Source organism: Juglans regia, unplaced genomic scaffold, assembly GCF_001411555.2.
Source record: "Juglans regia cultivar Chandler unplaced genomic scaffold, Walnut 2.0 Scaffold_693, whole genome shotgun sequence".
Classification (NCBI taxonomy): Eukaryota; Viridiplantae; Streptophyta; class Magnoliopsida; order Fagales; family Juglandaceae; genus Juglans; species Juglans regia.
Window position 1 is genome coordinate 209,968 of NW_023361796.1, and position 26,280 is coordinate 236,247.

A 26,280-nucleotide genomic window follows, 5' to 3' on the forward strand; every position below is an offset into this window, starting at 1 on the left:
GGCACCAGAAATGGAATTACCTTACCATACATGAAAATTTTCAAAAGGGCATTGCTACTATGTACGTTGCCCCAGCCATGCCACTCACTTTGCCCAATTTGACACGGACCACGTTGTGTGTGTGTGTATATATATATATATATATATATATATATATATATATATATATATATATTCAAAAAAAAAAAAAAAGATGAAAAATATAAAACCCTAAGCTCCCTCTACCCCTTTTATGTTTGTGTTTTTTTTTTTATTATTATTATTTTAATAAAGCACATGGCACCACCATGTTGGGCAAAGTGAACATTGGCAATGGAATGGATCAATTGAGCGAAAAACAAATATTTCTGCAAGATGCAAGCTGTGCAAGGCATGCCAATCAAAGTTCAAATAATGCTGCTGCTTTCGTTATATTTAATTAACCAAACAAGTTCCCTAATTTGTAAATGATTCAACCAAGTAAGATCCTTAATTTGGATCGAAGAATTGGAGTACAGTCCAACAAGGATGATTACATGATCACAGAAGCTAAATATTGCTGCATGAAACAAGTCATAGTTTTATGCACAAAATGGTCTTACAGAATCTGAGGACAAAAGATTGTTTGGCTAGGGGGAAAAAATCTGCTAGTACCTCTATGTAAGATATTACATTAATGAGTATGCTAACTTGCAAATAGGAAAGGAAAACAACGATGAAAATTATAAGTAAAGAAAAAATCAATGACAAAGTCAAATTTAGGTAGACATCATGACCTGATCACTTGACTGCAGAGCTTGGTTGGCAAAGAACCTCACATCAACATCTGGATCTTCACTGAGTTCGACCAGACAAGGACGAATTGTCTTCTCCACAACCTGCATTGTTCAAAAATCATCCCAATCAGTACTCAATCTTTATTAGACAGAGCAAGTAGGATAATGAAGTCATTTCGGTGGACTGCCTTAGTTATCCCTGTCTCCATTGCCAAATGGAGAAGGATAGGGGAGTATTGGTAAAGAATACATCCCTACTCTGTGATTCCAAGTGCATCTGACCATATGATACAACATATCGTGCCTTTTACATTCGCCTTTAATTCTTTTGGTACCTCTTAGAGCAAGATAGTGAATTTTCTACAAGCATCATAAATAATCTAAATGTTCAATTACAAATTGTCCCGACAGCTTAAGCTAGAAGGAAGGAATGAATTTAACCATTTGGCTAATATTGTAACACTGTTCCTCATGTGTTGGCCAGATTCCCTCTTAATAAATGGGCCCAACACGTAGAAAATTTATTTGAAGTTAGGGTACATACTCATAACATGTCTCTAGTATCATGTTAAATCACCAATTGTCTAAAAAGCTTTATGTGTAGTAGAAAGAGTTGAATTTTATCCAATATTAGAAGGAAAATGATATCTAAACTTGCAATTTTTTTTTTTTTTTTTAATAAGTGAAAATGATATCTAAACTTGCAATTTTACACCCATAATCATACATGTTGACGTGTCAACTATTGAAATGGTGAAGATTTCAAAATTCGAATAAAAAAAAGAAAAAACTGATTAAATGGGACTGCCACTCAATACCTATAATGTTGTGCATACTTGTAGCACTACCTACTTATGTTAGAATAACATCAGTTCTAAATTCAAGACATGTCCTTTAGCCCTATAAAGTCTCACTCAAAATCATTTTCATCAGTTATCTGTAATCATTAAATAAATCAAAATAGATTTAGCTACTTACAGACTGGTCAACTATGGGAGTAAGTGACTGCAACACTTTAGCCACATTGAACTTGATGTTGGGAACCCTAAAAGATACAATTGTCAACACCCCAGTCCAAGTTATGGTAAACAATTAGAAAGATATTCAGAACCACAATTCACACATAGAACCCATCAACTTTACCTATCTTTTGATGCATTAATGACCACAGGCAGGAGTTTGGAACAAGTAATTTCTGGGCCCATCACCGGAGCAAGTAGAGAAATTGCATGTAAAATGGTCATCCGATATAGATAGTGGGAGTTGTTAGTCATGTCCAAGACCTGTAAGAGAAATTCCAAGTTGTTTCAAAGAATTACACCAAAGAATAAATAAATAAATAAATAAATAAAATTTGGAAGAGTTACTACTTCCTTTCAGAGAGCTTATAATAATAATTAAAATAACACATTGTACTTGGATGCGCCTTTTGCACTGATTAATAAAGTTAAGCTACTGATGAACATTTTCTTTTGTAAGTCGATTTTCTTTACCAGCTTATAGATCTCTTTCATCAGAAAATATTTCTTTCCTAAAAAATAAAACCCCAATATGCAAAAAAAAAAAAAAAAAGGAAAAGTCAGAATTCACGACTCAAGCACCTAAATTGCAGGATTTTGACAAAGAATTTGTTCTCATTCAAAGGTTACAAAGGAATGAATATAACCTGTGACGGGACAATTACATTCTTGCAATCTTCAGGGTTATAGGGATACGTGTTACATATTGTTTTTATAAGTGAAAATTTGATATTGCATATACTAGAGATAATTTTGAAAATTTACACCAGTGAAAATAACAAACCTGTCAGACACCACATATCCACGTGTATTACCCTGGATTGTGTATTAGAAAGTAGTGAATGGGATCCCACATTGCTTGAGAACACCATTTGTAGAGACATAACGGAGGCCCAAACCATATCTGGGCCTATACTCTAAAATGGCTAATCAAAATTACAATCGGAATCCCTTGGAATCATTATAAAGAGCTTGATCCAAATAATGTGGGATCTCATTCACCAGCTTCCTACACAATCAAGAGTATTAAACCATGTCATGCACCAGCATTTATCGGATAATCCTTTTTGTTTTCAAGAGGAAAGGTAATAGTGATGTATTGATAGAAATAAATCACAGTGACAAAACTAGAACCTGTGGAATTATGTGCTGCATTGCCCACTCTGGGCCAAATTCTTCTGCAAGCCGTTTCACATTATTTGCAGCTGCATCACGAATTGAGTAAACCTGCAGGCAATACCAAGAAAATTAGCAAAATATAAACCACATATCATTATGATCAAGCAAATCAAATTGCATAATCATGCTTGTTATTGTGCACGTCAGGTATTACAGTTAATAAATCCAACACACAAGTTTCTCCCAAACACCGTGTAATAAATTTACCAAAAACAAGTACTCTTAAGAAATATGGGCTATGAAACTTCCAGAGGCCAATGACGTACAATCTGTATAGGTTTCATTGATAGAATATCTCATTCTAAGAGTAACTTAATAATTTGCAAACCAGCAGAGTCGCAACCGAAGGGCACCTGCCTTGAAGAGGTTCCCCAACATAATAGTTAAAACTCGAAGGAGCAAATTGCATGAGAAAATATATACAGGTGATCATACAATGGATATCAAGGAATCTTCCAACCAGTATTTGAAAACTCAATTTTGAGAATACTTCAAAATTCATTATAGTAACAAATCAGAAGTTAAACCACATAAAGCTTCCGCTTGCCTTCAGCAAGAAATGCCTTTCAAGTAAACTCTCGGCCGGGAAGGTTGTCCCAAATGAGGTTTCCCCACCAAATCAAATCTACATGGGGCCAAATCACTTCTTCCCCCTTTTAATCCCAGATAATCCATCTAAAAATATCCATATACACCTCTCCCAACGCCTAACGGATAGTAGTTAGGAAAATCCCATGACCTCTACGTACCAGCTCTACATAGTACTTTATGACTCTACAAAGGAGAAATTCCCTACCTATTAAAAGAAGAATAATGTTCAAAAGTGAATACAACAATGCAGGAGATGACAGCTTTGCAAAAATGGATTGGCATTCAATGTAGAACTTACAACAAAAAGAAGAAACTGCAAATTAAAACAGATACTTTTTTTCAAGTAATTGAAAGAGAAAAAAGAAATTATATGTCAATCTCATGCAAATCAAAACAGATACAAAGATAGAATGAAAAGCATACGTACACCATGTTTAATATAATTACGACTCAATAACCCAAATCTATACAAACCTTATCTTTTAACCATTGCATGCAAAGAGCTCCAAGCTTGTCATCAAAAAAGCCAACACCCAATTGACTTGCCAACAAAGGTATATATTCTATTATAGCGAGCCGAACCCTCCAGTGTCTATCCTCTGCAAGCTCAACAATCGCTGGCAAGAGAGACTGTGACAGCAGATCTATTCCAATGACCTGTTACAACAGGTACATTATGAAGACTGGATTGAAACTTAATACAAATGTTCCGGAACACTCTTATGGTAACTGGCACTTTAAAATAATTTAACACCATCAAAATAACAACTGGGTTTAAGCAGAAACAAGGCTGCTTCAAGTCAAGGATCAGATTCTAGAAGACAATGCCAAAATCAGTCAAAACCCAACCAAAATGAAATGCCAAAAAGAACATGGTGCAGATACACCATATGGAAATAATCATTTAAGAGACACTCAGAGAACTGCAAGGGGGAAGAAACTCTTTCTTTTTTTTCTTTTCCTTTCAGTTTATTAATATTAGAAAAATAAAAGCGTTTTCTGTTTTAGTACAATACCATAGAGTAACTTTCCAACCACTAAATGCTCAAGCGCTTTAAAGGGAGAGAAACAAGTATCCTTTCCACTCAAAGGGAAAATAGAGATATATTTTTTTCCAAGTAGTTGCTCAATCATGTGATTGAACTATCTACATGTAGATATATATATATATATATATATATATATATATATAGACACACACACACACACACGTATACATCATGAATCTGTGTTTGTCTTTTTGTGTGTGCATTTGCACATAATTCAATGTGTATAATTACTGCCATATGATAAAGAAAAAAAAAAAAAAAGAAGAAGAAAGACATAAAAAAGAAAATAACTCGATCAAAATCAGAAAGAATGAACTCTAATGTTTGAGAGTGAAGTTTTGACAAAACCTGGTTAACTTGATCAAGCTTGCTGATAATATTCAGTCGGACATCAGGAAATTCGTCCTTTAAAAGAGAGAGGAAAATAGGCAGCAGTTGCTCAATTGTTGCATCCTGCAACCACCAACAGAAGTTACATTATTCACAAGGAAAAAAAACAAAAACCCACTTCAGAAGATGGTATATTATATGGCAAAACAAAATTGATAATTAAAATAAAATTTTATCGAAACAGTTAAATAGGCATAGCTCAAGTACACAAGAAATGTTTTTTTTTTTTTTTTTTTTTTATTAAGTACACAAGAAATATACAATAGAGAACACCTAGTTACAAGTTAGGAGCTAGAAAGTGATACAAAAAGTCATGTAAGCTGGCTCCGTTAAAAATACTGCCATAAAGAAATGAAGTATAGAAAGAGAAACTTCTAAAGCTCATCCAGAGAGCATTCCCTATCTTAAAACTTTCAGCCATTCCTTTCAAACCAAATACACAACATGAGACATAAGGAATCCTTCTCCCTACATCCGCAATTTGGGAAGTGCACCAAATCCCTTTCCAAAAGCAAACAAGTCCACCACCCTCTTAGGCATCACCCATGCAAGTCCAGTCCTGTTAAAAATCTCAGCCCATAACATCCTTGCCACCTCACAGTGAAGTAAAAGATGATCCACAGATTCACCACTCTTCTTAGACATGTAGCACCAATCCATCACAACGAGTCCACGCTTTCTACATTGTCAATATTTTCTGAAGAGATGCAGTCCAAGCAAAGAAATCAATTTTAAGTGGCACCTTACTTCTCCAAATGCACTTCAAGGAAAACAAGATATGATTTTGACATGACAAAGCCTTGAACAAAGATTGCACAATGAACTTCCTATTCCCTATTCATCCAATCCTCCTCAATACTAAAAATGTTCAAAGCATACGAAAAACTGAGAAATTTGAAATAACTCCAATATCCCAATACTGTAAACGAGCAAATACCTCCCAGCCATTTCTAATATTCTTCAACAAACCTACACCATGAGCAGCCCTCACTTCATTAACACCCCCCCAAAAAAACAAAAAACCTGACTCAATAATAGCCCTCCACGAAGACTCCTTTTCCTGATGATGGTACTGCCATAGCAATTTCCCAAGAAGTGCCTTGCTAAAGATCCTCATATTTCGAACCCCCAACCCTCCACTCAAAATCGGAGAGTAGACCTTATTCCACTTAACCAAGTGGAACTTAGTCTCCTCTCCAATTCCTCCACACAAAAAAACTCGAAAAATCTTCTCAATTTTATGAGTAATTCTACATACAACCGTGAAGTGCGTAACCGCCGCGTAATCGTTTTGAAAAAAATGAATAAAAAATTAATAGTGGACCCTACTCTTTTTCAAAGCGATTACGCGGCGGTTACGCAATTCACGGTTGTAAGTATATTTTCTCCAATTTTATTAGCCACTCTAGCCGGCAAGGGAAACAGTGATAGAAAATATGTGGGAAGACTGGAAAGAGTGCTCTTGATTAATGTGGTTCTTCCCCCTTTTGACAAGTACATCATTTTCCATCTTGCCAACGTCGTCTCGATCCTCTCCACTACCCCATCCCAAATAGCTTTTTCCTTGAACATGATCCCAAGAGGAAGACCCAGATATTTCATAGGCAATGAGGCTATCTTACAACCCAAAATACTTGCCAAGGCTCTAATGTTACACACTTCACCCGCCGGCACCATCTCGAACTTCCTTAAATTCACCTTTAGGCCAAAGAACTTCAAAACAAAGCAAAAAATCCATCATCGCCTAAATAAAGCTCAGGTCTATACAACAAAAAAGTAGCGTATCATCTGCAAAAAGATGGGAAACATTGATAAAACCATTGTTCATACATCCTACAGAGAAGCCAAGGAGAAAACCCGCACCAACCGCAACCTCCAACATCAGACTACGTGAATCCATAATAATCACAAAGAGAAAAGGGGACGAGTCCTTGTCTCAAACCACACAAGCTCTTGAAGAATCCAACTGGGGTACCATTCACCAAAACAAAGAACCGAACAATGGTAACTCAATGCTCGATCCACGTACACCACCTCTCCCCAAAACCACGCCTATCAAGCAAGTAAAATTAGGAAATCCCAATTCACGCGGTCATAAGCCTTCTTCATGTCCAACTTGCATAGAATGCCTAGCACTCTAGTTTTAAATCTACTCTCCAAACATTCGTTTGCTATGAACACCGAGTCTAGAATTTGTCTCCCTTAACAAATGCATTTTGAGACTCCGAGATTATCTTCTACATGACCTTCACATCCGAAGCTCCCAACCTCTTTGGAATAAGTGCAATGAATGTCATATTTTGACTTTTCTTGAACTTCCTGAAAGAAAAGAATTCACAAAGAAACACTCATAACATTATCCGCAATGTCCCAACAATCTTGAAAGAATTCCATGGAGAAACCATCCGGTCCAAGAGCTTTATCTTTGGCCAATCTCTTAGCAAATTATGCACCTCGTCCTCCTCGAATGGTCTTGCCAACCAATTAGCACTCGAAAGATCAATAGTCTCAAGAGCCAAACCATCAAGTTTTTGGCCTCCACGTAAATTGCTCCATGAGGAGTCTCTCATAATAGTGTACAACATGGTCCTTGATCTCAAATGGCCATTAAGAACACTACCTTCAAAATGGAGCATCTCAATGGCATTGTTCCTATGATGAGAGAATTGGTCACCCGATGAAAAAACTTTGTACATCTATCTATCCCCTTCATTCAACCAAAGAGCACGAGATTTTTGCCTCCACAAGATCTCCTCCATCAAAACCATCTTTTCAAGTTCAACAGCCACGAGACTTTTCCTCCTCAACGACTCCTCTGACAAAGCCCCTATCTCCGCTCTACCCTCCAACCTCTGCAACTCCTCAAAGTGGGAATTCTTTTGACTATCAACATCCTAAAAACTTCCACATTCCACTTCTTCAAATCATTATTCAAGGCTTTAAGCTTGTTTTCCAATATAACACTTGGAGTGCCAATAAACTGATAAAAAGACCACCATTGTCTCACTATATCCACAAAACCATCAACTTTTAACCACATATTTTCAAACTTGAAGTACCTGCAACCCGCGTCGCATGAATCCCCCCACAATCCAACATGATGGGAAAGTGATCCGAACATTCCCAAGGCAATATCTTTTGACAACACTCTGGACAATGGGCCTCCCAAGAAGGATACAAGAAATCTATCCAACCTCAACCCTGCCTGGTATTCAAACCATGTGAAAGCACCCCCAACCAGAAGCAAATCCAATATATCCAAGTCAAAAATAAAATCAAAGAACTCCGCCGTGGCCGGGCATAGCCGAGACTCCCCCAATTTCTCACTCGAAAATCGAGTAATATTGAAGTCCCCTCCAATGCACCAAGGCACATCCAGCCAGCTACAAACACCAACAATCTCATCCCACAGAAATCTTCTATTGCTATCCAGGTTAGGCCCATCTTCCACATTCTTGAAGAAGCAAGCCATCAAATAATCCCCAATACACTCCTCAATAAGATCCCCAATCCTCTTATCCCAAATCACAATAATACCACCTGAGGTCCCCTTTGAGGCAAGGAACATCCATCCCACAAAAGAATATCCCCATAAACTTCTAATAATACTTCTATCAATAGATTTCAGATCTGTTTCCTGCAAATAAATGACATTCACCTTCCATTGGGAAAGTACATTTTCAACACGGAGGTGCTTGTTAAGATAGAAGAAGAATGGCAATGACTACAGCCTAAATTGGTCTTCGAAACCCTCACGGGAGATCCCCAAGCAATCTTGAATCTCTTTAACTTTCTTAAGCACCCGTTTTGAAGAACACCAAGCATATTAGCACCCGGGAAAAAGTTACATAAAGGAATAGGTATGTCACCTACCTTCTCCTTCAATAAAAATCAGAATCCACACCCTCCATTTCCCTTGTTACCAACTACATGACTACATATTCCAGTCATCCCTCACCAGAGTGTCTAATGAGAATTTCCATCTCCACACAAAGGAACAAGCTCTAAACCCCTACCATTGTAATTATAAGGACTAAAGAGATTAAAAACATCCAACTCAACTCCAAGGTTAGAAGGAATTGAATCTCCATTTTTTGCACCAAAAAGTGCTTCACAAAGTTAAACAATTGGCAAAACCAACGGCAACGCCAAAGGTGAGACCATTGCGAAGCCTCTGGCAACTAAGTACTACTGTTCATGGGGGCAAAAACAAGAGGCAACCTGTTTTGTGTCAGCCATGGTGCCAGAGGAGCAGCCATCAATGCAGGGTAAAAGCTTTTCGAGGTCAAACCTAAGTAAGGCCCGAATACACTCTTGACCTGCCACACAAGGCTGGGCTGGGTTGGCATCTAAGAGTCCGACCCAAACTCTTGTTTTCCTTTCTCAATTTCACTGGGTTTGGGCCCCCGCATTAAAGCCCAAAGACAATCTTCTCCACATTGCAACATGGACCACAGCCCACATCCTACAAGATAGCCCCTGTTTTATGACCCAAACCCACAACCCCTGATTTACCCACTTCCTATTAATCAACCCCTAATATACGGCCCAAACTCACACCCAGACTAATATACAGCCCAAACTCACACCCAAACCCATCTCCTTATCAATACACAAGAGAAGACTGTTGATCTTCTCTTTGACTTCAATTAGGTCATTCTTCATCACCAGCAGTGACTCTTCATATTCCCTCAGTGACTCCCATGCTACCCATCGAAGCATGTTTGTTGGCAGGTGTATGTAAGCCTAATAGTCTGATACCATGATTTAACCCGTCGCCTGCCTCCATCGTCTCACTCCCCCGAGAACCTCTAATATTGTCTGATGGAATCTGAATGGTCGAGAAAGACATTGGTCGCATTAACGATACCTTGTAAGACCCTTCTCCTCCCAATATAGCCCCTGCCGACAAAGGCCTGGACTGATTTCGACCTCAACCACAAGCCTAAACATTTTCAGTATGACCAACCTTCCTCTATTTTTGCTGACCAAAGGGCTTCAAAAAACCCACTTCCCTGAGAGTTTCAGCAAAACAGCTTCATCCCTTCCCATCCACGCCTTCAGGGATGACGATGAAGCCTCTCCTGACCCCCATACTCCGCTATCAATGTATAGCACCTTTCTATGGGCGCTATAGGGGAGAGTTAAATGAGAACCAAAATACCGAACCAAGATATCCTAACGTCAATTCCAACGATACATGAACAATGATGTTAGCAATTCTGAAATTGATAACATATATCCATGCCAACTTCAAAGAGAAATATTATTAATGCCCTTAAATTTATTCCACAGCAAGAAGCTATAATGCTAACTAGCATGCTCTCCAATTACATTGTAATTAGATCACTACTAACAGATGTGGCTGTGTGCACACACGCGCGCGTAGACACATTTCTGGCAAAAACAAGTGAGAACAGAAAATCAGGTAGAGAAAAATAGTGAGACAACATTTTATACCACTTATTGTTGAGCAGGAGAAAGATACAATAACTGATGCCAGAAGCATTGCAACACCCCTTCCTGTAAGTCAGGAATGTCACGTACATTCATAGCATAATACCCAATAAAGAATACACCAGCTCCAGTTAAAGGAAATGAGCAGAGGGCTACAGCATCGGCTAGAGTTTTCGCTCTTATTCCAGGTGATTTGGTTACTGGTGGTGATCATTATAAGGAGGAGCTACAGAACAGGACTTGAACCAAGGAGGCGAGGTAGAGGTTTAGGCAGTTTACGACATGCTGGTTTTATGATTTTTAATTTAATAAGCTATTTAATTAAGCACATGAGACTTGATTGATTTTAAAAGTGCTTCCGCAGACTCTAATTTGAATTTTAACTATTTTAATAAAGAAAAACTTTGTTTATTTTATGGAATCTTTTGTATTTGGTGCTTCCTTGAGAAGAAAAGTTAAAGTTAAAGTCAAAGTTAGTAGCATGTTGGTTCCCCTAAAATTTCTGAAGTATTCCGGAACGTGGTAGCGATGAAGGAAATCATGAGGTTGGCAAGGGAAGTCTGAGATAATTAGAACCTTTCAACATGCTAGAGAGGATTGGAATGATAGCATACAGGTTGGCTCTTCTGCCACAATTGTCAGCCATTCGCGATGTTTTCATATCTCCATGCTTCGCAAGTATGTACCAAAACCTACGCACGTATTAGAGTACGAGCCCCTCCAAGTTCACGAAGACCTCACTTATGAGGAATTTCTAGTAGGAATTCTCATGCAAAAGGCTTACGTACTTCGCAATAAGACCATCTCAACGATCAAGGTGAGCAATCACAAGGAAAACAAGGCCACCTAGGAGCTGGAGGAAGACATGAAGAGCAAGTACCCATACTTGTTTAATTGAGGTACGCTCCATCTCACAGACGAGATTTCTTTTTTTTTTTTTGCACGCCACGGCTGGGAGATTTGTAACTTACGGGTTATAAATTAAGAATTAGAATTTTTATTTTATAATAATAAGTACTATTATTATTAATTTCTTTTCTTTTGGGTGAGACTTATTGACTGATCTGCGGCCCCCTCATGCTCTACCACCCTTTAACACCGTCATAGTGATTTCTTAGTCTGAAAGTTTTCTACGTTGTAACTGACTTTCACGCCAGAATCTTCACCTATAAATTCTCTCTTTCCTCCACAAAATTTCCTCACACACACCAACAAGTTCTCTCAGCCAAAACCTCCCCCAAGTGAAAATCAAATCTTCTTCTACACAGCAAAGCCTCGTACCCTTCCTCACAGCCAACTAAGCACTTACCTTGCCGGAAACCACCACATAAACCGCCGCTCAGCTGCTTTCCATCAAATTCTTGTTGTCCCGAAATTCTCACCATGGTGGTTTTCGCCTCAGCCACCATCGCTGTCAGTCCTCTAGTAAGTCCCCTGTTATCGCACGATTTCCTTGCCTCTCCAGTGTTCTGTAATTTCCAGCAGACTTCATTTTGGATTTTGGTCTTCCCATAATACACCCATAAGTTTATAGCAGTACAAAAAGACCCTTCCAACCATGCATGTGGCAACTCACTTTCAATTGTTTCTTTCCTGAGTCTGTAGCATGCACCTCTCTATTTTTCAGCTTCTTTTGATTTTCAGATTGTCTTACTCATTGCTCTGTTTAAAATGGAAAGTGGGCCTTGGGCCTTTAGTCCTTGGGCCAAGTGAACACTTTGTTAATTCCTTGAGTTAAGTTCTCATTCGTTCTAGCCTTTCTGATTTTCAACTTTCCCGAAAAAGCCCCTGCATGATTTTTGTTTTTACACAAATGCCCTTAAAACACTTGATGTGCCTTCCATATAACCTTTTGAAGAACCTCTTGACTAAATTACACTCGTGCCCTAGTGGTAGGACATGGCAGATTGATTTAGGCCTGATTTTCACATGGGCTTTTGAAGTTGGGTTGGGCTTAACATTTAAGTTGGGCTTAGTTTTAAATTAAATAACATGAGCCTAGAAACTCTATTTTTACATAATATAATTAAGGGACTAAAATATGTTATTAAGTATTAAATTAAGATTGGATTATAGTAATAGCCTACAATGATTTTAATATTAAGTATTGTTAAGTCTATTTTATGAACCAAATGTTTTTTATTTTTTGGATAAGTTATTTTATGAGCCAAATGTTTCCACCGTTATTATATAGATTTAAATAAAAATATATTCCTTAATAATTATAATTGAAAGACTAAATATGATATTACTATTTAAATAATTATATGATATTAGTAGTTACTAATGTTAATATATATCTGAATATTTTATTAAATTAAATTCCATGATACGTATTTAATTATGTCGAGTATTACGACACGTTTTCTAGAAATTTAGTAACGTTTAGTACCTCGTATAGGTGACAAGCTACGAAGTAAAATTTAGGAAGCAGAGCAATGAGGTAACTAGCGTGATCATAACCTTTCTATGTGCTGTAATTTTATGCATGAAAAATGATGTTTACCTATGCTATGTACAGACAATTTCAGGTTAGCCCCTTTTTTATGAACCCTCAATGAATTACGACACCATGCTTGTGAATGAAATTATGTATGTCATGCCGATTAACTGTTTGATTGAATGGATGCCATGTTATGCTATATAATGCTTTTTTGATAAGTAAAAATATTATATATATAATGCTTTTGTTATGTTATGCTATGTAATGCCTAAGTTATGATATGTCATGCAATACTCATGTTAAACCATGTCACATAATGCTCATGTAAGTTATGTTATGTAATGCTCACGTATGTATGCCATGTTAAGTGCTGTCAACATAATGGCCTTACGTTATGGGTGGATGTGCAAGCCACGGACCTAAGCGTGGTCCACCATAAGTATGCTATGATGTATTTGGTGACACGGACCTAAGCATGCCTCATCATATACTATGCTATGATGTATGCGGTGACACGGGCCTAAGCATGCTTCATCGTATGCTATGTTATGGTTATGTGATGCCATAGACCTAAGCGTGATTCACCATATGTATGCTATGATGTATGAGGTGTCACAGACCCAAGCGTAGTTCACCATATGTTATACTACGATTTATGCGGTCAACTACAATTGGATGCACATATGTTATGATGGCCACTAAGCAAGTGAAAGACAAGATGAATAAGTTATGTAAAAATGATAGGAAATGCATGGAGTCAGTCATTCATGCATCCATGTTACATGTATTGCCATAATTATGTTTGATTCCGCTTATGTTACTAATGAATGATCTTTATGCTATATGTTTATGGATGATGAAGCATGAACATTTTCAAAATTAAGCCTAATGTTAAGCTAAATTAAATTTATAGGATGATGTGCTATTACTGAGTCTTCAACTCATTTGTTTCCCTATTTTTATGTTTTAATGTCCTAGACGATGATTGTGTGGATACAGAGCTAGAGTGCCAGGAGTAGAATTAATTTCCAGAGACAGAGACCTTGAACAAGTGTTACTTCCATATGAACTTAGTTTATGATTTAGACCTTTTAGACCTTTGAATCGGTGTTATTATCACATAGAACTAGTTATGTCACTTTTTTTATGTTTTCAACTTTTATATAATGAAAGACTGTCATGCTAGATAAGTTTTATGATTTAATAAATGAGGTAGTTTTATGATGTTGAATCTCTTTACCGGGCATTATGCTGCGAATGTACGTGACATTCCTTACTTATGATAAGGGGTGTTACAAGCATACTTTGGACGGCTCGAAATGAATGGAAGGATAATTTTCCATCTAAGATGGAGAAACAGGACAGGATATTACCTTTCCTAAAACCGGTGCCATTCCCATGATAACGGAAGCCAATGCAGAACGAACATGCTGAGACGAATCTGTTGACAGTTCCTGCAGCAAACAAATTTCATATGTCAAAATTATCAAGCAACAGGTGAAAAGATTGGTCCTAAATTATTGAACAAGCAACAGATGAATAGCATTATGAGTGTGTAGAAATTACACAATCAAACATCAAATTCATAACATCTCACGAACTTCTTTGCAAGCACATATACCTTCACACATGGAAGAATATGTTGAATTGAGAGTTCCGGATTCAAGATCCGGCAAAACTTTGTAACTTTTCCAGCTGCAGCTATACGTACTTCAGCCTCATTATCACGAAGTAGCCGAACATATGCAGGTACCAAGTCTGACCTAAAATATGTATACATTACCATAACCATCAATGAGGATCTAAGCAACAAGTCCTTGAAATGTAGTAAAATATATGCACAAATCATGAAAAGAAAAATGTGTCAAGTAAATAACATCCAAAGGCAGTTCTGAAATTAAAAAATATGAAAAAGCAAAACCTCAAGTATTAAGACATGAAGAAAATACCAGACTCAACAGTAGACTGTAAACAATTGAGTTGCTGTAGAAATGTTCAAAATGGCAGCCAGCTACTCTGCAAGAAAATTGAAATTACCTGGTAGGTTCAGGACCTACTGCTTCACATAGTTCATATAGTTGATTTGCTACCATGTAACGAACACGCCAAGACTTATCCTGTTTGAAAAAGAATTTGTGTCAGGCATACAGTGAATTAAATACTTTTTTTGGATAAGTAATATTTCTTTATTAAAAACACAAAAGGTAATTACACAGTAGTCAGTGACAAATTACATATTATACTGCACTTTATCATTCAGATATAGAAGTTTTCAAAATAAAAGAAGCAAGTCTAGTTGAGGAAAAATATTTATACAAACAGAAAGCAATCACAGTCTTCCTTAAATATTGTGGACACGCATAGAGTACTAGTGTGAAAGAAAACCAAAAACTGCCACTTATAACTCCACACGGTAAATTCAAGCCTTTGATCCTAAGATTCTAGTTTTTATACATGCAGTTAATCCTGAACTTGGACCTCATCCTTTTTTTCTAGACTTCCTCCTCCCTTGATTGCAGGAGTAGATTAATAGCCCCCACCCCCCGGGTCTTTTCTAATCAAATAGAAAACATACAAATCAAATAAAATTAGCTCTTATAATATTCAGATGTCCCAGAATACAAGAAGGTTTAAATAAAGTAAAAGAAGCAGGCCGTCGTCTGAAGAAGAATCTTCCTGATAAGCCATCTGAAGAGGAATCTACAATTAGCAAAGCAAAAATACCAAACAAAAAGGGTAACAAAAAAGATATTGAAAATCATCTTAGCGGCATAATAGAACGGTTACTTGGAAAATATGGCCAACATTTAGGGTATGCTTGGATAGTGAGATGAGAATTTTGGTTTTAGATGAAGTTTAAAATATTATTTTTTATTATTATTATTGTTTTGAGATTTGAAAAAGTTGAATTAGGATTTAAAAAAGTTGAATTGTTTATTATATTTTGTGTGGGAATTTAAAAAAGTTGTAATCATGGATGAGATGAGATGAGAATTTTGTGTCTCATCTCACTTGCCAAACATATTCTTAGGGCATGTTTAGGTAATGAGATAAGATGATAATTTTGTGAATAGTAGTGAAACTGTTTGTGAATAGTAGCGAAATGGTTTAAGTTAAGATGTTTTATTGGATTTTGGGAAATGAGAGAGAAAGTTAAATAAAAATATTATAAAGTTAAAAAATTGAATATAATTTTGTAATATTATCTTTTATTTGAATTTTGAAAAAGTTGTATTGCTTTTTGTGTTTTGTTTTGAAGTTCAGAAAAATTGTAATGATTAGGTAATTATTAGATGAAAAAATTGAAAATTTGAAATTGAAAAGTGTTTTGTGGTTGAGTGATGTTTGGGAAGAAAATTATGAAAAGTTTAGAGATGAGATGAGATTTAAGTTCCCAACCCCTTATCACAACATATATAAGGCCTTCCATAAGGAAGCCGACATAAAAAATGGCTGACCGAATTAGTACTAATAAACTATGTAAGAAAACCTTGTAACATGATAAAAGCAACCAAAGTAGTGTCATAGAGATTGCATTACTATTTTTTATTTAAAAAGACTGAGTTTTAATTATAAAGGGGGTTACAGAATCATGTTAAAAGCAACCAGAAAGTTTGATAAAGATTAACCCACAACAGAAGTAGCTGTTCATTGAGGTAGATTGGTGCTGTATGAGCAGAAAGAGTGGGGAATCTACTGACTACATCTTACTTCATAGTGAGATATCCAGTACCTTGTGGGATGACATTTTTAGTCAAATTGGGTTGGCTTGGTTATGTCTCAGAGACTAGTAGACCTTTTTTCCAATTGGAGAGGACCATATGGCAACCCACAAACTGAAGCAATATGGAAGACGGTCCCTATTTGCCTAGTGTAGTGCATTTGAAGTTCAAGGAATGATAGATTTTGTGTATAGCAAGCACAAAATGAAGGAGCTTAAAACTTTCTTTTTCAATACTCTGTTCATTTGAACAACTTCTATTAAAATTAATGGGCTGAGTTTTCATGATTTTCTTCTCTTTTTCTATTTCTAACTAGGTGTTAGTGTTTTATATACTTATTGTGTACTTGGGCTATGCCCTTTGGGATTATTAATAAAACATTCCATTACTTGTAAAAAAAAATACACGCTGCCAATCAGTTATGGAATATCAAATTAACAGCATACGCAACATACCTGCGAGAAACTAACTATGACAGGAAGAATATGTGCCACGCAATCTTGAGGTTCCAACAACTTTCCAAGCGCTGCACAGCCTTCAACAGCCAATAACCGAACAGAATCTTGATCTGAAATGGAGATAAGTTAGAGAAAATTCATTTTCTCAAAAAAAAAAATTATAGACTAATGCACTTAACAAAATAATGTAAGTGCAAATGCAAGTGGAAGAATTATAGAAATGGATTTGACAATTAACCCTCAGGGCCAGGAATATGCCCAGCCATCAAGGTAACCCACTTAGATGTTTAACCAGAACCAGGGGCTCAAGTTGGAATACTCATCTCCAAAAACACTGTTCACAATTCTTTTCAGTCAAAGAAGAAAACCGAATGCAAGAAACAAACATGAATAGCCTAATAAACATGTCTAGAAATGAAAGGATAAAAGAGAGCAACTGCACAAGCATCACCATTCCTTTCCTAGAATTCACAAATACATCTTATGCCTCGGCCTTCACCAGGTCAGGACTACAACGGGCCAATTCTAAATTAACCCTTAAATGTGAATAAAGAAAGCATGGTTAACACGTGTACCCAACTTTACTTTTTGAGAAAAATCAAGCACAAGAATCCAGTATTAGAGTAACACTCGATGATATTCCAACAGTGAAGACAGTGACCGGCTTAAATTATGTTATCAAATAGATGAAATTGACAGATCCAAAAGGAATGTACATACCATCCTGAGTCAGATCCTCAAATATAGACATAATGTCAGTTTTCAAATGGGCAGGTTCAACAGTAGCAGCAAATTTTCCCAGGTTTGTTGCAGCAGACCTCCTAACCATAGGCATGTCATCTTGACACAGCTGACTGTAAATTGTCCGTAGTTCAGTTTTTAACGTCTCTGGGGCACTCGAGTAAGCAATATGGAACAGTCCACATGAGGAGACTCGAGCAGTAAACCACTCACCAGCAGCCAGTCTCTAAATGTTAGAAGATCGTGATGTGTTAAAAGAAAGTTCCAGTGTCATCCTACTTGTATTGAGGTATCACAAGATCACCAATCATGAGAGATCAGTAAAAAATAAAGATGATCCTAATGGCATCTTGTGTAAACCAACTGCCAACAAAAATTCCTTTCTAACGAGAAGTGTATTAAAAAAATAAAACACCACTACCTGAGCAGAAAAATCTATGCTATCTAACCACAAAAGTGGCAAGTGTACTTACATTTTACGGCATTGTTTTTTTTTTATGTCGGGAAACCTCGCCAAGGCAGGGCCCTTCGGACCCACCCCTGTAGAGTAAACCCCGGTCCCATGCACCACACCCTCGGAAGTTTCCCTACACAGAATTGGTTAAATCGCTGACTTTTTACCAGGGGGTGTGGCCCCAAAGGATTGTTTGCACCCATGAGGTGTTGAACCATGGACCTTGAAGGGAGTGATACCCCAAGACCAAGACCTTCATCACTTCGGCCAACCCCTTTGGGTTTTTTTATAAATATAATAAAGTACATCACAAGAATGCCCAATATATGTTTTTTTATAAGTTTAAAAGAAGGTCAGAAGTCTGTCAGACAAAAATGTCTCATATATCTTTTATGTGAAAACTTTTTAATTTAAATTAAAATTGTTCTTGCCTTGGCATCATAAAAGCATGCAATTTTTAACATGTGCATTTCTCACTAATACTTTTTTTATGATGAGGAACCTTGGAGACCATGCAAGCACAAGATGTTTTTTACCTGGTTAAACCCTAAACCCATGTAACAGGAGACAATACCTTTTTTAGCCTATCTAATTTGTGCAGCTAATTAAATATATGATGGATAGGATACACTTAAATGAATGGAGTAAACACCAAAATGAACTAGGAGAAGTTGAAAGAAACAAAGGAAAATTCTGAATACAACCCATGTACTTGGTCTATGCCTTGCCTTTATAAATAAAATCCTCCACTACTTATCCCAAAACAAAAAGAAAACGAAGGAAAGTTCAAACATCAGACCTTGACCAGAGGAATGAAGTACTCAACCAAGTCCTGTTCCCTCATTTGCGCCCCAATTCTACACAAGGACTCGACCGCTTTGTCCCTTACACAAGTTTCTTCAACTGTGCAGAGAGTTTCTAAAGGTGGGAGCAGCACATTCGCATACTCAACACCTCCAACATAGGGAATAAATACCCCCAGTTCCTCGGCCATTGCAAGAAGCACTTCGTCGTCGTCGTCATTGTTCTCGCTGAGAAAAGGAATCAGCTCCTTCCTGGTCCTCTCGTCTCCGAGTGCGCGAGCAATTGTGGAGAGCCGTCGGATCGAGTTTAATCGGAGCTGAATATCTTCATTTTTTAGTTCGTCGATTAGGACGGCAATGGGATAGAGTGGCTCTTCGATCATAGCCATTGTGTCTCAGAAGATCCACGAAGCTGGAAACGAAGAAACCATTTACTAAACGATTATAATTTTATTAAAAAAACGTAACAATTAGTTCGATTACTCCGAAATTAAGAGAAAATAAAATAGATCCTCAAATCTTGAAGACTAGAAGGGAAAGATTATGGAATAATTTCAAAAAAAAAAATCCACTCCACTTCACTTGGCTAAGTTGTAATTAATTTTTCAGTTATAAACAAACCAAGACAAACCGCCTTTTCTTTTCCTTTCCTTCATTTTCTCCGAAAGCAAACACAGCACCTTAAAACGAAAGTACACTCATGGATAAATATCGCTAGGACGAATGCTTAGGGGTTAAAAAGAAGAAAATTTAAATAATTTGCGATGAGATCTCTATCTGGGTTCATACTTCCGCGGTTCTTTTTCCATTTTGGAGTAGAAATTGTTAGTGAGCAGAAATATCATATAAGATCATAGAAATGAAAAACCTAGAAAGGAAATTTTTATTAGGTGCAAAATTTAAATCATGCAGCCACATAGGAAAAGCACAAAAAAATGGAAGCTAGGCGAGAGAGAGGGGGGGAAATTCGGAATACCTTGGAGGGTGACTGTTGTAGGGGTCGATCTACTATGAACTGTGGCGGTGAAATGGAGACAGATCTTCTAGTGGACGGTGAAGATGGGGAAGAAGATGAGTGAGGGGGGCAGATCCTCCGGATTTTCTTTTGGACTGATCGTCCCAAATTGGAGGTAACTCGTGTCCGCCCCGATATTATAGCCGATTCATTTTTTATTTTATTTTTTTATTTTTTATCTTGGATGAATGAGTTATCTCATCTCATCTCATCTCATCTCAATTTAATTATATTTTAGATCTATTTTAACATTTGAATACATAACTTTCAAATTACAAAACATCATTCAACTCAAAATTTCCTTACACATGGAATTCACAACTTTTCTCAACTCAACAGCTCTTTATACGTGAGACCCATAACTTTTTTTAATTCTTATAAATACATTTGAGTCGTTTGGATTTAAAGATGAATTAAGATGGTTTGTGAATAATAGAATAAAATATTGTTAAAATATTATTTTTTAATATTATTATTATTTTAAAATTTAAAAGAGTTAAATTATTTATTATATTTTATGTAGAAATTTGAAAAAATTGTAATTATGAGATAAGATGAGTTGAGGTGGATTTTGAATTCAAACGAGACAAATTCATCTTAACATCCAAACACATCTAAATTTATCTTAGATAAGCTTCATAAAATTCAATCCATCATCTTAACTCATTATTATTTATAAAAAATTTAACTCATCTCAACTTAACTTAATATTCAAACATAGTCTCATTTGTTACTATCGCTGGGAAGCCAAGTTCGGAACAATTGACGCTATCCGAGTTCAGCATCTCACCCTAAAATATTGGAAAAAGCTAAAGGTAAGTTTCGTGCACTCCTTGGGCACGAAATCTATGTGGCTGTCAGCGGGTTAAATAAAATGGTGTGCATGGAGTGGGCCAAACGAAAGAATAAACCGTTAAATGAAACGGTGCGCACTAAAGGATTAAACAGAATGGACACCCATATGTGCAAAACGGTGCGTACCAAAGTGCTTTCCTCTTCACTTCGTTGTGCACAATCGAACTGAGAACATAACTCTTCGCAGCTCTAGGGGAAAACCATGAACAGGGAAAAAAACCTTATCTAACGACGGACAACGAGGAGTGGCAGTGGGGAAACCAACGATTTTTCAATCTAAGAACGTCACCCAAGATCTAAGGTCAGTGTCGTTGGTGACAGAGACGTGCGGAAACGTGCCGATGGTGGAGACGTACCAGCAGAGACGAGAAAGGGTGCACAACTGCTTCGTGAGCGGTGGGGGAAAGCTGAAGCTCTTTGTGTGACCGTGTCGTTCTCTTCGTGAGCGGTGCACAATCCAAACGTTCTCTTCGTGCTAGCGGAGACGAGAAAGGGTGCACAACAAGCAGTTGAGCGGTGGGGGAAAGCTGAAGCTCTTTGTCTAACTATGTCATTCTTCTTCGTGAGCAGTGCACAACCTAGACATTCTCTTCCTCAGAATCCTTTCAACCTTTTATTTTATTTTATTTTTTATTTTAATTACCCCGCCATGTCAGCAAGGGTGCACAACGTGTCCGCGAAATGGACTCCTTGGAGCAGAACTGTAAAATATTATATCCGATTCATTTGGTTACCCCATTCTCAACTTGTCTCGGAGCCTTCTATGGGCTTTAACACCTTGCCTAGGATATGACTTGTAGAATTATTGTTATTTAATGAGTTTTACACGACACATTATTTGAGTGAGATAATTTGATATAAAAGATAAATTTTAAAATTTAAATCTTACAAATCAAATTATATTATATAGATAGTATATGGTTTAAACATCTTCAAGTAAAAATGGCGAATAGTATTACAGATCTACCTTATATACATCTTTCATGACAAGATTGGAGTACTTCTCAAGCCTTGTCTCGGAACCACAGTGGCCTTTAGCATCATATTTAGGTCCCATTTGGAACTTGGACTAAACTGAGATCAATTCAATTCAGTCTTATTTTAAGCTAAGTCTAACATCCAAACACTCAACTCTCAAAATCACTTAACTCATTTCAATTCAAAATCTCTTTATATGTAGGACTCACACATTTTTCAACTCAATACATCTTTATATGCTGAATCTATAATTTTTTTCAATTTTTCATAAATATATTCAAACTCATCTTAACATCCAAACACATCTAAACTCATCTTACGTAGACTCTACAAAACTCACTCTACCATCTCAACTCACTATTATTTATAGAGAACTCAAATTATCTCAACTCAACTCAACATCCAAATGGGGCGTTGGGATATGACTTCTCAAACATTATCTTGAAGGATCATTGTGGCCATCTTCCGCATCAAGCTTAAGGCACTTCTTGAGCCTCGTGTCAAAGGCTTAAACCCAATCGTGGCCTTCAGCATATAACTCAGTGCTCAAGCGTTATTTTGAAGCAATCTTAAGCAATTGCATTAACCCGCTGATAGCAACCATCCTCAAGCTAATCTTGGAGAGTCACAACTATCCCAAAACTAATCTTATGTGGGATATTGGTAATATTGTCATATCAATCATGGATGTTACATCCCTGCTACATTTAGGAATTTTCAAAGTGTAGGAGAACATCTCCTTACTACTACACGCCGATTGTAGATGCTACATCCCCTCGACTTGTAAGGATCCTAAAGTCTGGGGTATGTCCTGCCAAAGCTACACATCGATTGCAGACACAACATCCCCACTACCCACAAAGATTTCCAAAGCCTGGGGCTACGTCCAATCATCACTGCATGCCGATCTTGAACCCTACAGACCGCAACCTATACTGATTTCTATACCTTGAGGTAATGTCCCCTCGGCACTGCACATTGATCGGGGATACCGCATCTCTTCAACTTGCAAACATTTATAATAAGATTAGGGGCAAGGGTACATTCCCTAAACTAGCAAGAATTTCCAAAGTACATAGGGTACATCCTCCTAACACCCTAAGTTGGTTGTAAACGACATATTCCTACAACTAGAAAAAATTTCTAAAATTCAGGAGGCACGACCCCTGCCATCTTCAAAGGCCAACCTCCTTAAGGTGTCATCTTCAAAGGCCAACCTTTTTAAGGTCCAATCCTCAGAGACCCCTCGAGACTTCGAGCATCGTCGAGAGCAAGCCTCATTAAGGTTTAATCGTCAATGACCCCACGAAAACTTTATCATCAGTAAGAGTTCCCGCCTTCAAAGACCCTTCGAGGCTTCCTGCATCGCCAAGGTCAAGCTTCCTTGAAGCTATCCTCGAAGGCATTACGGTTATATGTCACACAAAGATTACATGATACATCGAACACCAAAAACACAATGGAGCCACGTTACCACTAAACGACGAAGCTTGGAGCGGAAAAGGGGATTCAACATTCAAGACCATAATATAAGGCTTTTGGCAAAAAGTGTTGATCGGACAATATAAATACATAGGAACTAAGAAAGGAATAGAGGGCAAATGGGAGAGCTAAAAGAGAAAATGGGGTATTGGGCATTCAAAAGATTTTAATACCAAATGATAAACTTCATCCGCTTCTCCCTCCCCTCCCTTTTATTTGGAATGCAAGTATCAAACACATTTATATTGAATTTCACACCCCCAAACTCATGGATGTAAACCTCGGTACCAAATCGTATTAAATTTTAGTGTCCCCTGTATACTATGCAATTCAAGTTTATTTCCAAAACCATGCGTGTGCACCTCGAAGGAGCATGACATTGGTAATTTAACTATGCTTGGCATTTGAGATGGTAATTTTAACCATACTATACTGGGTATGCTTGGCAAGTGGACGAGATATAAAATTCTCATTTAATCTCATCATTATAATTTTTTAAATTTTTTATATAAAATATAATAAACAATTCAATTTTTTCAAATTCCAATTTAACTTTTTCAAATTTTAAAACAATAATAATATTAAAATTCTATTAATAGTAATGAAATAACTTGAGTTAAGATATTTGAGCGGATTTTGAAAAATAAGAGAGAAAATTTAAATAAAAATACTATAAAGTTAAAAAGTTATATAAATATAATTTTTATTTTAAAGTTTGTAAAAGTTGTATTAATTTTAAAAAAATCTAGTCATCATTTATTTTCTCATCATTTATAAGTGAAATATAATAAATAGTCTTCAATCATCTAATGCTACATTATAGGATGATGATAATTCGGATGATGAGTGGCATTGCTCATTAATTTTTGTGATTGGATAATGATTAGGTAATGATTAGATAAAAAAATTAAAAATTAAATTTTAAAAGTTATTTGTATTGGAGTAATATTTGAAAATGAAATTATAAGAACTCTTATAATTGCATATCTCAACTCTATATCCAAACATCCCCATAGTCAGAATGAAAATGGGTAAATTTGTTCCATATTACAAAATAGGTGTAAAAAATTTTGTATCATGACTTAACTATGAAATTTATGTATTTGACTGCAAAGTTACTGTTATTATAAAATAGACCTAACATATCACAAAAAGTCACTTCAATTTATAAGTTTATTTTTATAAAATCACTTTTTGGTTGCAACATTTTTATTTTTAAAAAATGATAATAGAAACGTGGGTCCAAATCTAAACTATTTGGACTGAAGCTTCTAAATAAAACTTTGCTCTTTATGTTCATGGTTACAATGGCAAGACATTACCTGTTACTAAGATTTTGCATAATTACATAGAACTTACGCACAAAATTGTATGCTGAGTTAATGAGCCCTGATGATTTAAACTAAATAGAATATTTAGCAAAGGAGCTACACTTGGCTCTTTATATTTTGTTTAAGCAATCCTAGCCATCCAACCCTCTCATAGTAAGAGATACAAAAAATAAAAATAAAAACAAAAATTCCCAATCCAACGGTGAAAGTGTAATGCACCGTTTGGATAGTGAGTTGAGCAAAGATAAGTTGAGATCAAAGTTTGGCTTGGCATGCACTTCAGCTTCTGAGATAAGTGACCGATCTTTACTACAACATTTTAAGAGTAGCACATACATATATATTGTGATCACGGTCAGATCAATCCTTATCATCCTCTTTGGGTATAGGGATTGCAAGTTCTCCATCAGGATTTCTCTTGGAGAGCATTGATTGATACCAGTAAGCACATTCATCTGCAAGGAAAACAGCAGAAATGTGTCTCCATTGTGTTTTATAGCCGACTAATGAAGGCTTCGATTCGAGGGCAATATTAGAAGGCATAGCTCCTGGAAGATGATACATAAGGTAATAAGGGCATCTGTTTTCCATCATCTTTAGACTTTAACTGAGTAGATGACGTCTCGAGTTCCGGGACTTTAGGAAGTTGAACAATCTGTTGCAAAGCCCCTCGGGCTCTAATGTTGATGGTTGCTCAACAGGATCCTTGAAGTTTGCTTTGTCACTCAATTCTTCAAACGAGTCGACAAGATTTTGAAGCCTTGCAACAAATTCAATCAAAAGAGATACAAACGTGGCTAATGACAGTGCGCTAGCATTTTCATAAGTTTTTGATTCTTCCTCTATCAGCACTGCATCAGCATTAAATGAAATACGTCGGGGCCATGATATTTGTTTCACGAGCACGTTTTCTGGAGGAACACCAGCAGCCAGGGCGGAACTCATGCCCATTGGGACCTTCCTATCCCAACTAGTTGAAACTGGAACCGATCTGAGATCTAGTACAGTTTCACTCAGGGACTTGTATTGAAGGATTTTACTTTCTTCATCCAAGTTCAGAAAATCCTGGGGATCTCCCAGCTCCGGCCGGTTTCCAATTTCCCAGTTCTCAGAATTGACAAGAAGGAATGATTTCTGGTCAATCTTCTTTTGCAACTCTTCTGCAGCCTCATGCACTTCATAAAGTATGTCCACTGGACCTAATTTCTCCATCCTTCTCACTTTGTTCCCAAGTTCACGCAACACTTTAGCACCCTCAAAACCCACTCTCTGAAGCTCACTTTGAAAAACCTGTCTTCTTTCAGCAGGGGCCTACATTTACAAGCAATGGAAGTTTAATAAGTGGACGCCCAAACACCCACACTTTTTTATGCACATGAATGCAACTTCAAGTAATCTGAGATATGGAATAGCATAACCACCAATTCTGCTGAATGTCAAAGCAGATAATACGCATTATGGGCAGAAGAATTTTCTGGGTTGTTATTTAAAACAAAAGCAAAAAGAAATGATGATATTTTTGGCACAATAACCAACAAGCCTAGGACCTTTCTTCAAG

General features: G+C 36.8%; 2 protein-coding genes across 2 annotated transcripts; both read right to left on the minus strand.

Annotated features, from left to right (window-relative positions):
• Window positions 1-492: 492 nt before the first annotated feature.
• Window positions 493-20,192, minus strand: LOC108997990 (serine/threonine-protein phosphatase 2A 65 kDa regulatory subunit A beta isoform-like). The gene is made up of 13 exons (XM_018974404.2): window positions 20,038-20,192; window positions 19,058-19,473; window positions 17,784-18,030; window positions 17,061-17,173; window positions 14,921-15,000; window positions 14,505-14,646; window positions 14,257-14,337; window positions 4,942-5,046; window positions 4,019-4,201; window positions 2,909-3,001; window positions 1,899-2,038; window positions 1,734-1,800; window positions 493-857 (listed from the first exon to the last, which is right to left on the minus strand). The coding sequence occupies exons 2-13, from the start codon at window positions 19,448-19,450 to the stop codon at window positions 738-740; spliced, it is 1,764 nt and encodes a 587-aa protein (XP_018829949.1). The 5' UTR covers window positions 19,451-19,473; window positions 20,038-20,192; the 3' UTR covers window positions 493-737.
• A 5,133-nt stretch (window positions 20,193-25,325) lies between these two features.
• On the minus strand, window positions 25,326-26,033 carry LOC118346121 (aluminum-activated malate transporter 9-like; the record flags this gene model as incomplete). Its single annotated transcript, XM_035687141.1, has 1 exon — window positions 25,326-26,033. A coding segment is annotated over one exon (708 nt), but the record flags the coding sequence as incomplete, so codon positions are not given.
• Window positions 26,034-26,280: the final 247 nt, after the last annotated feature.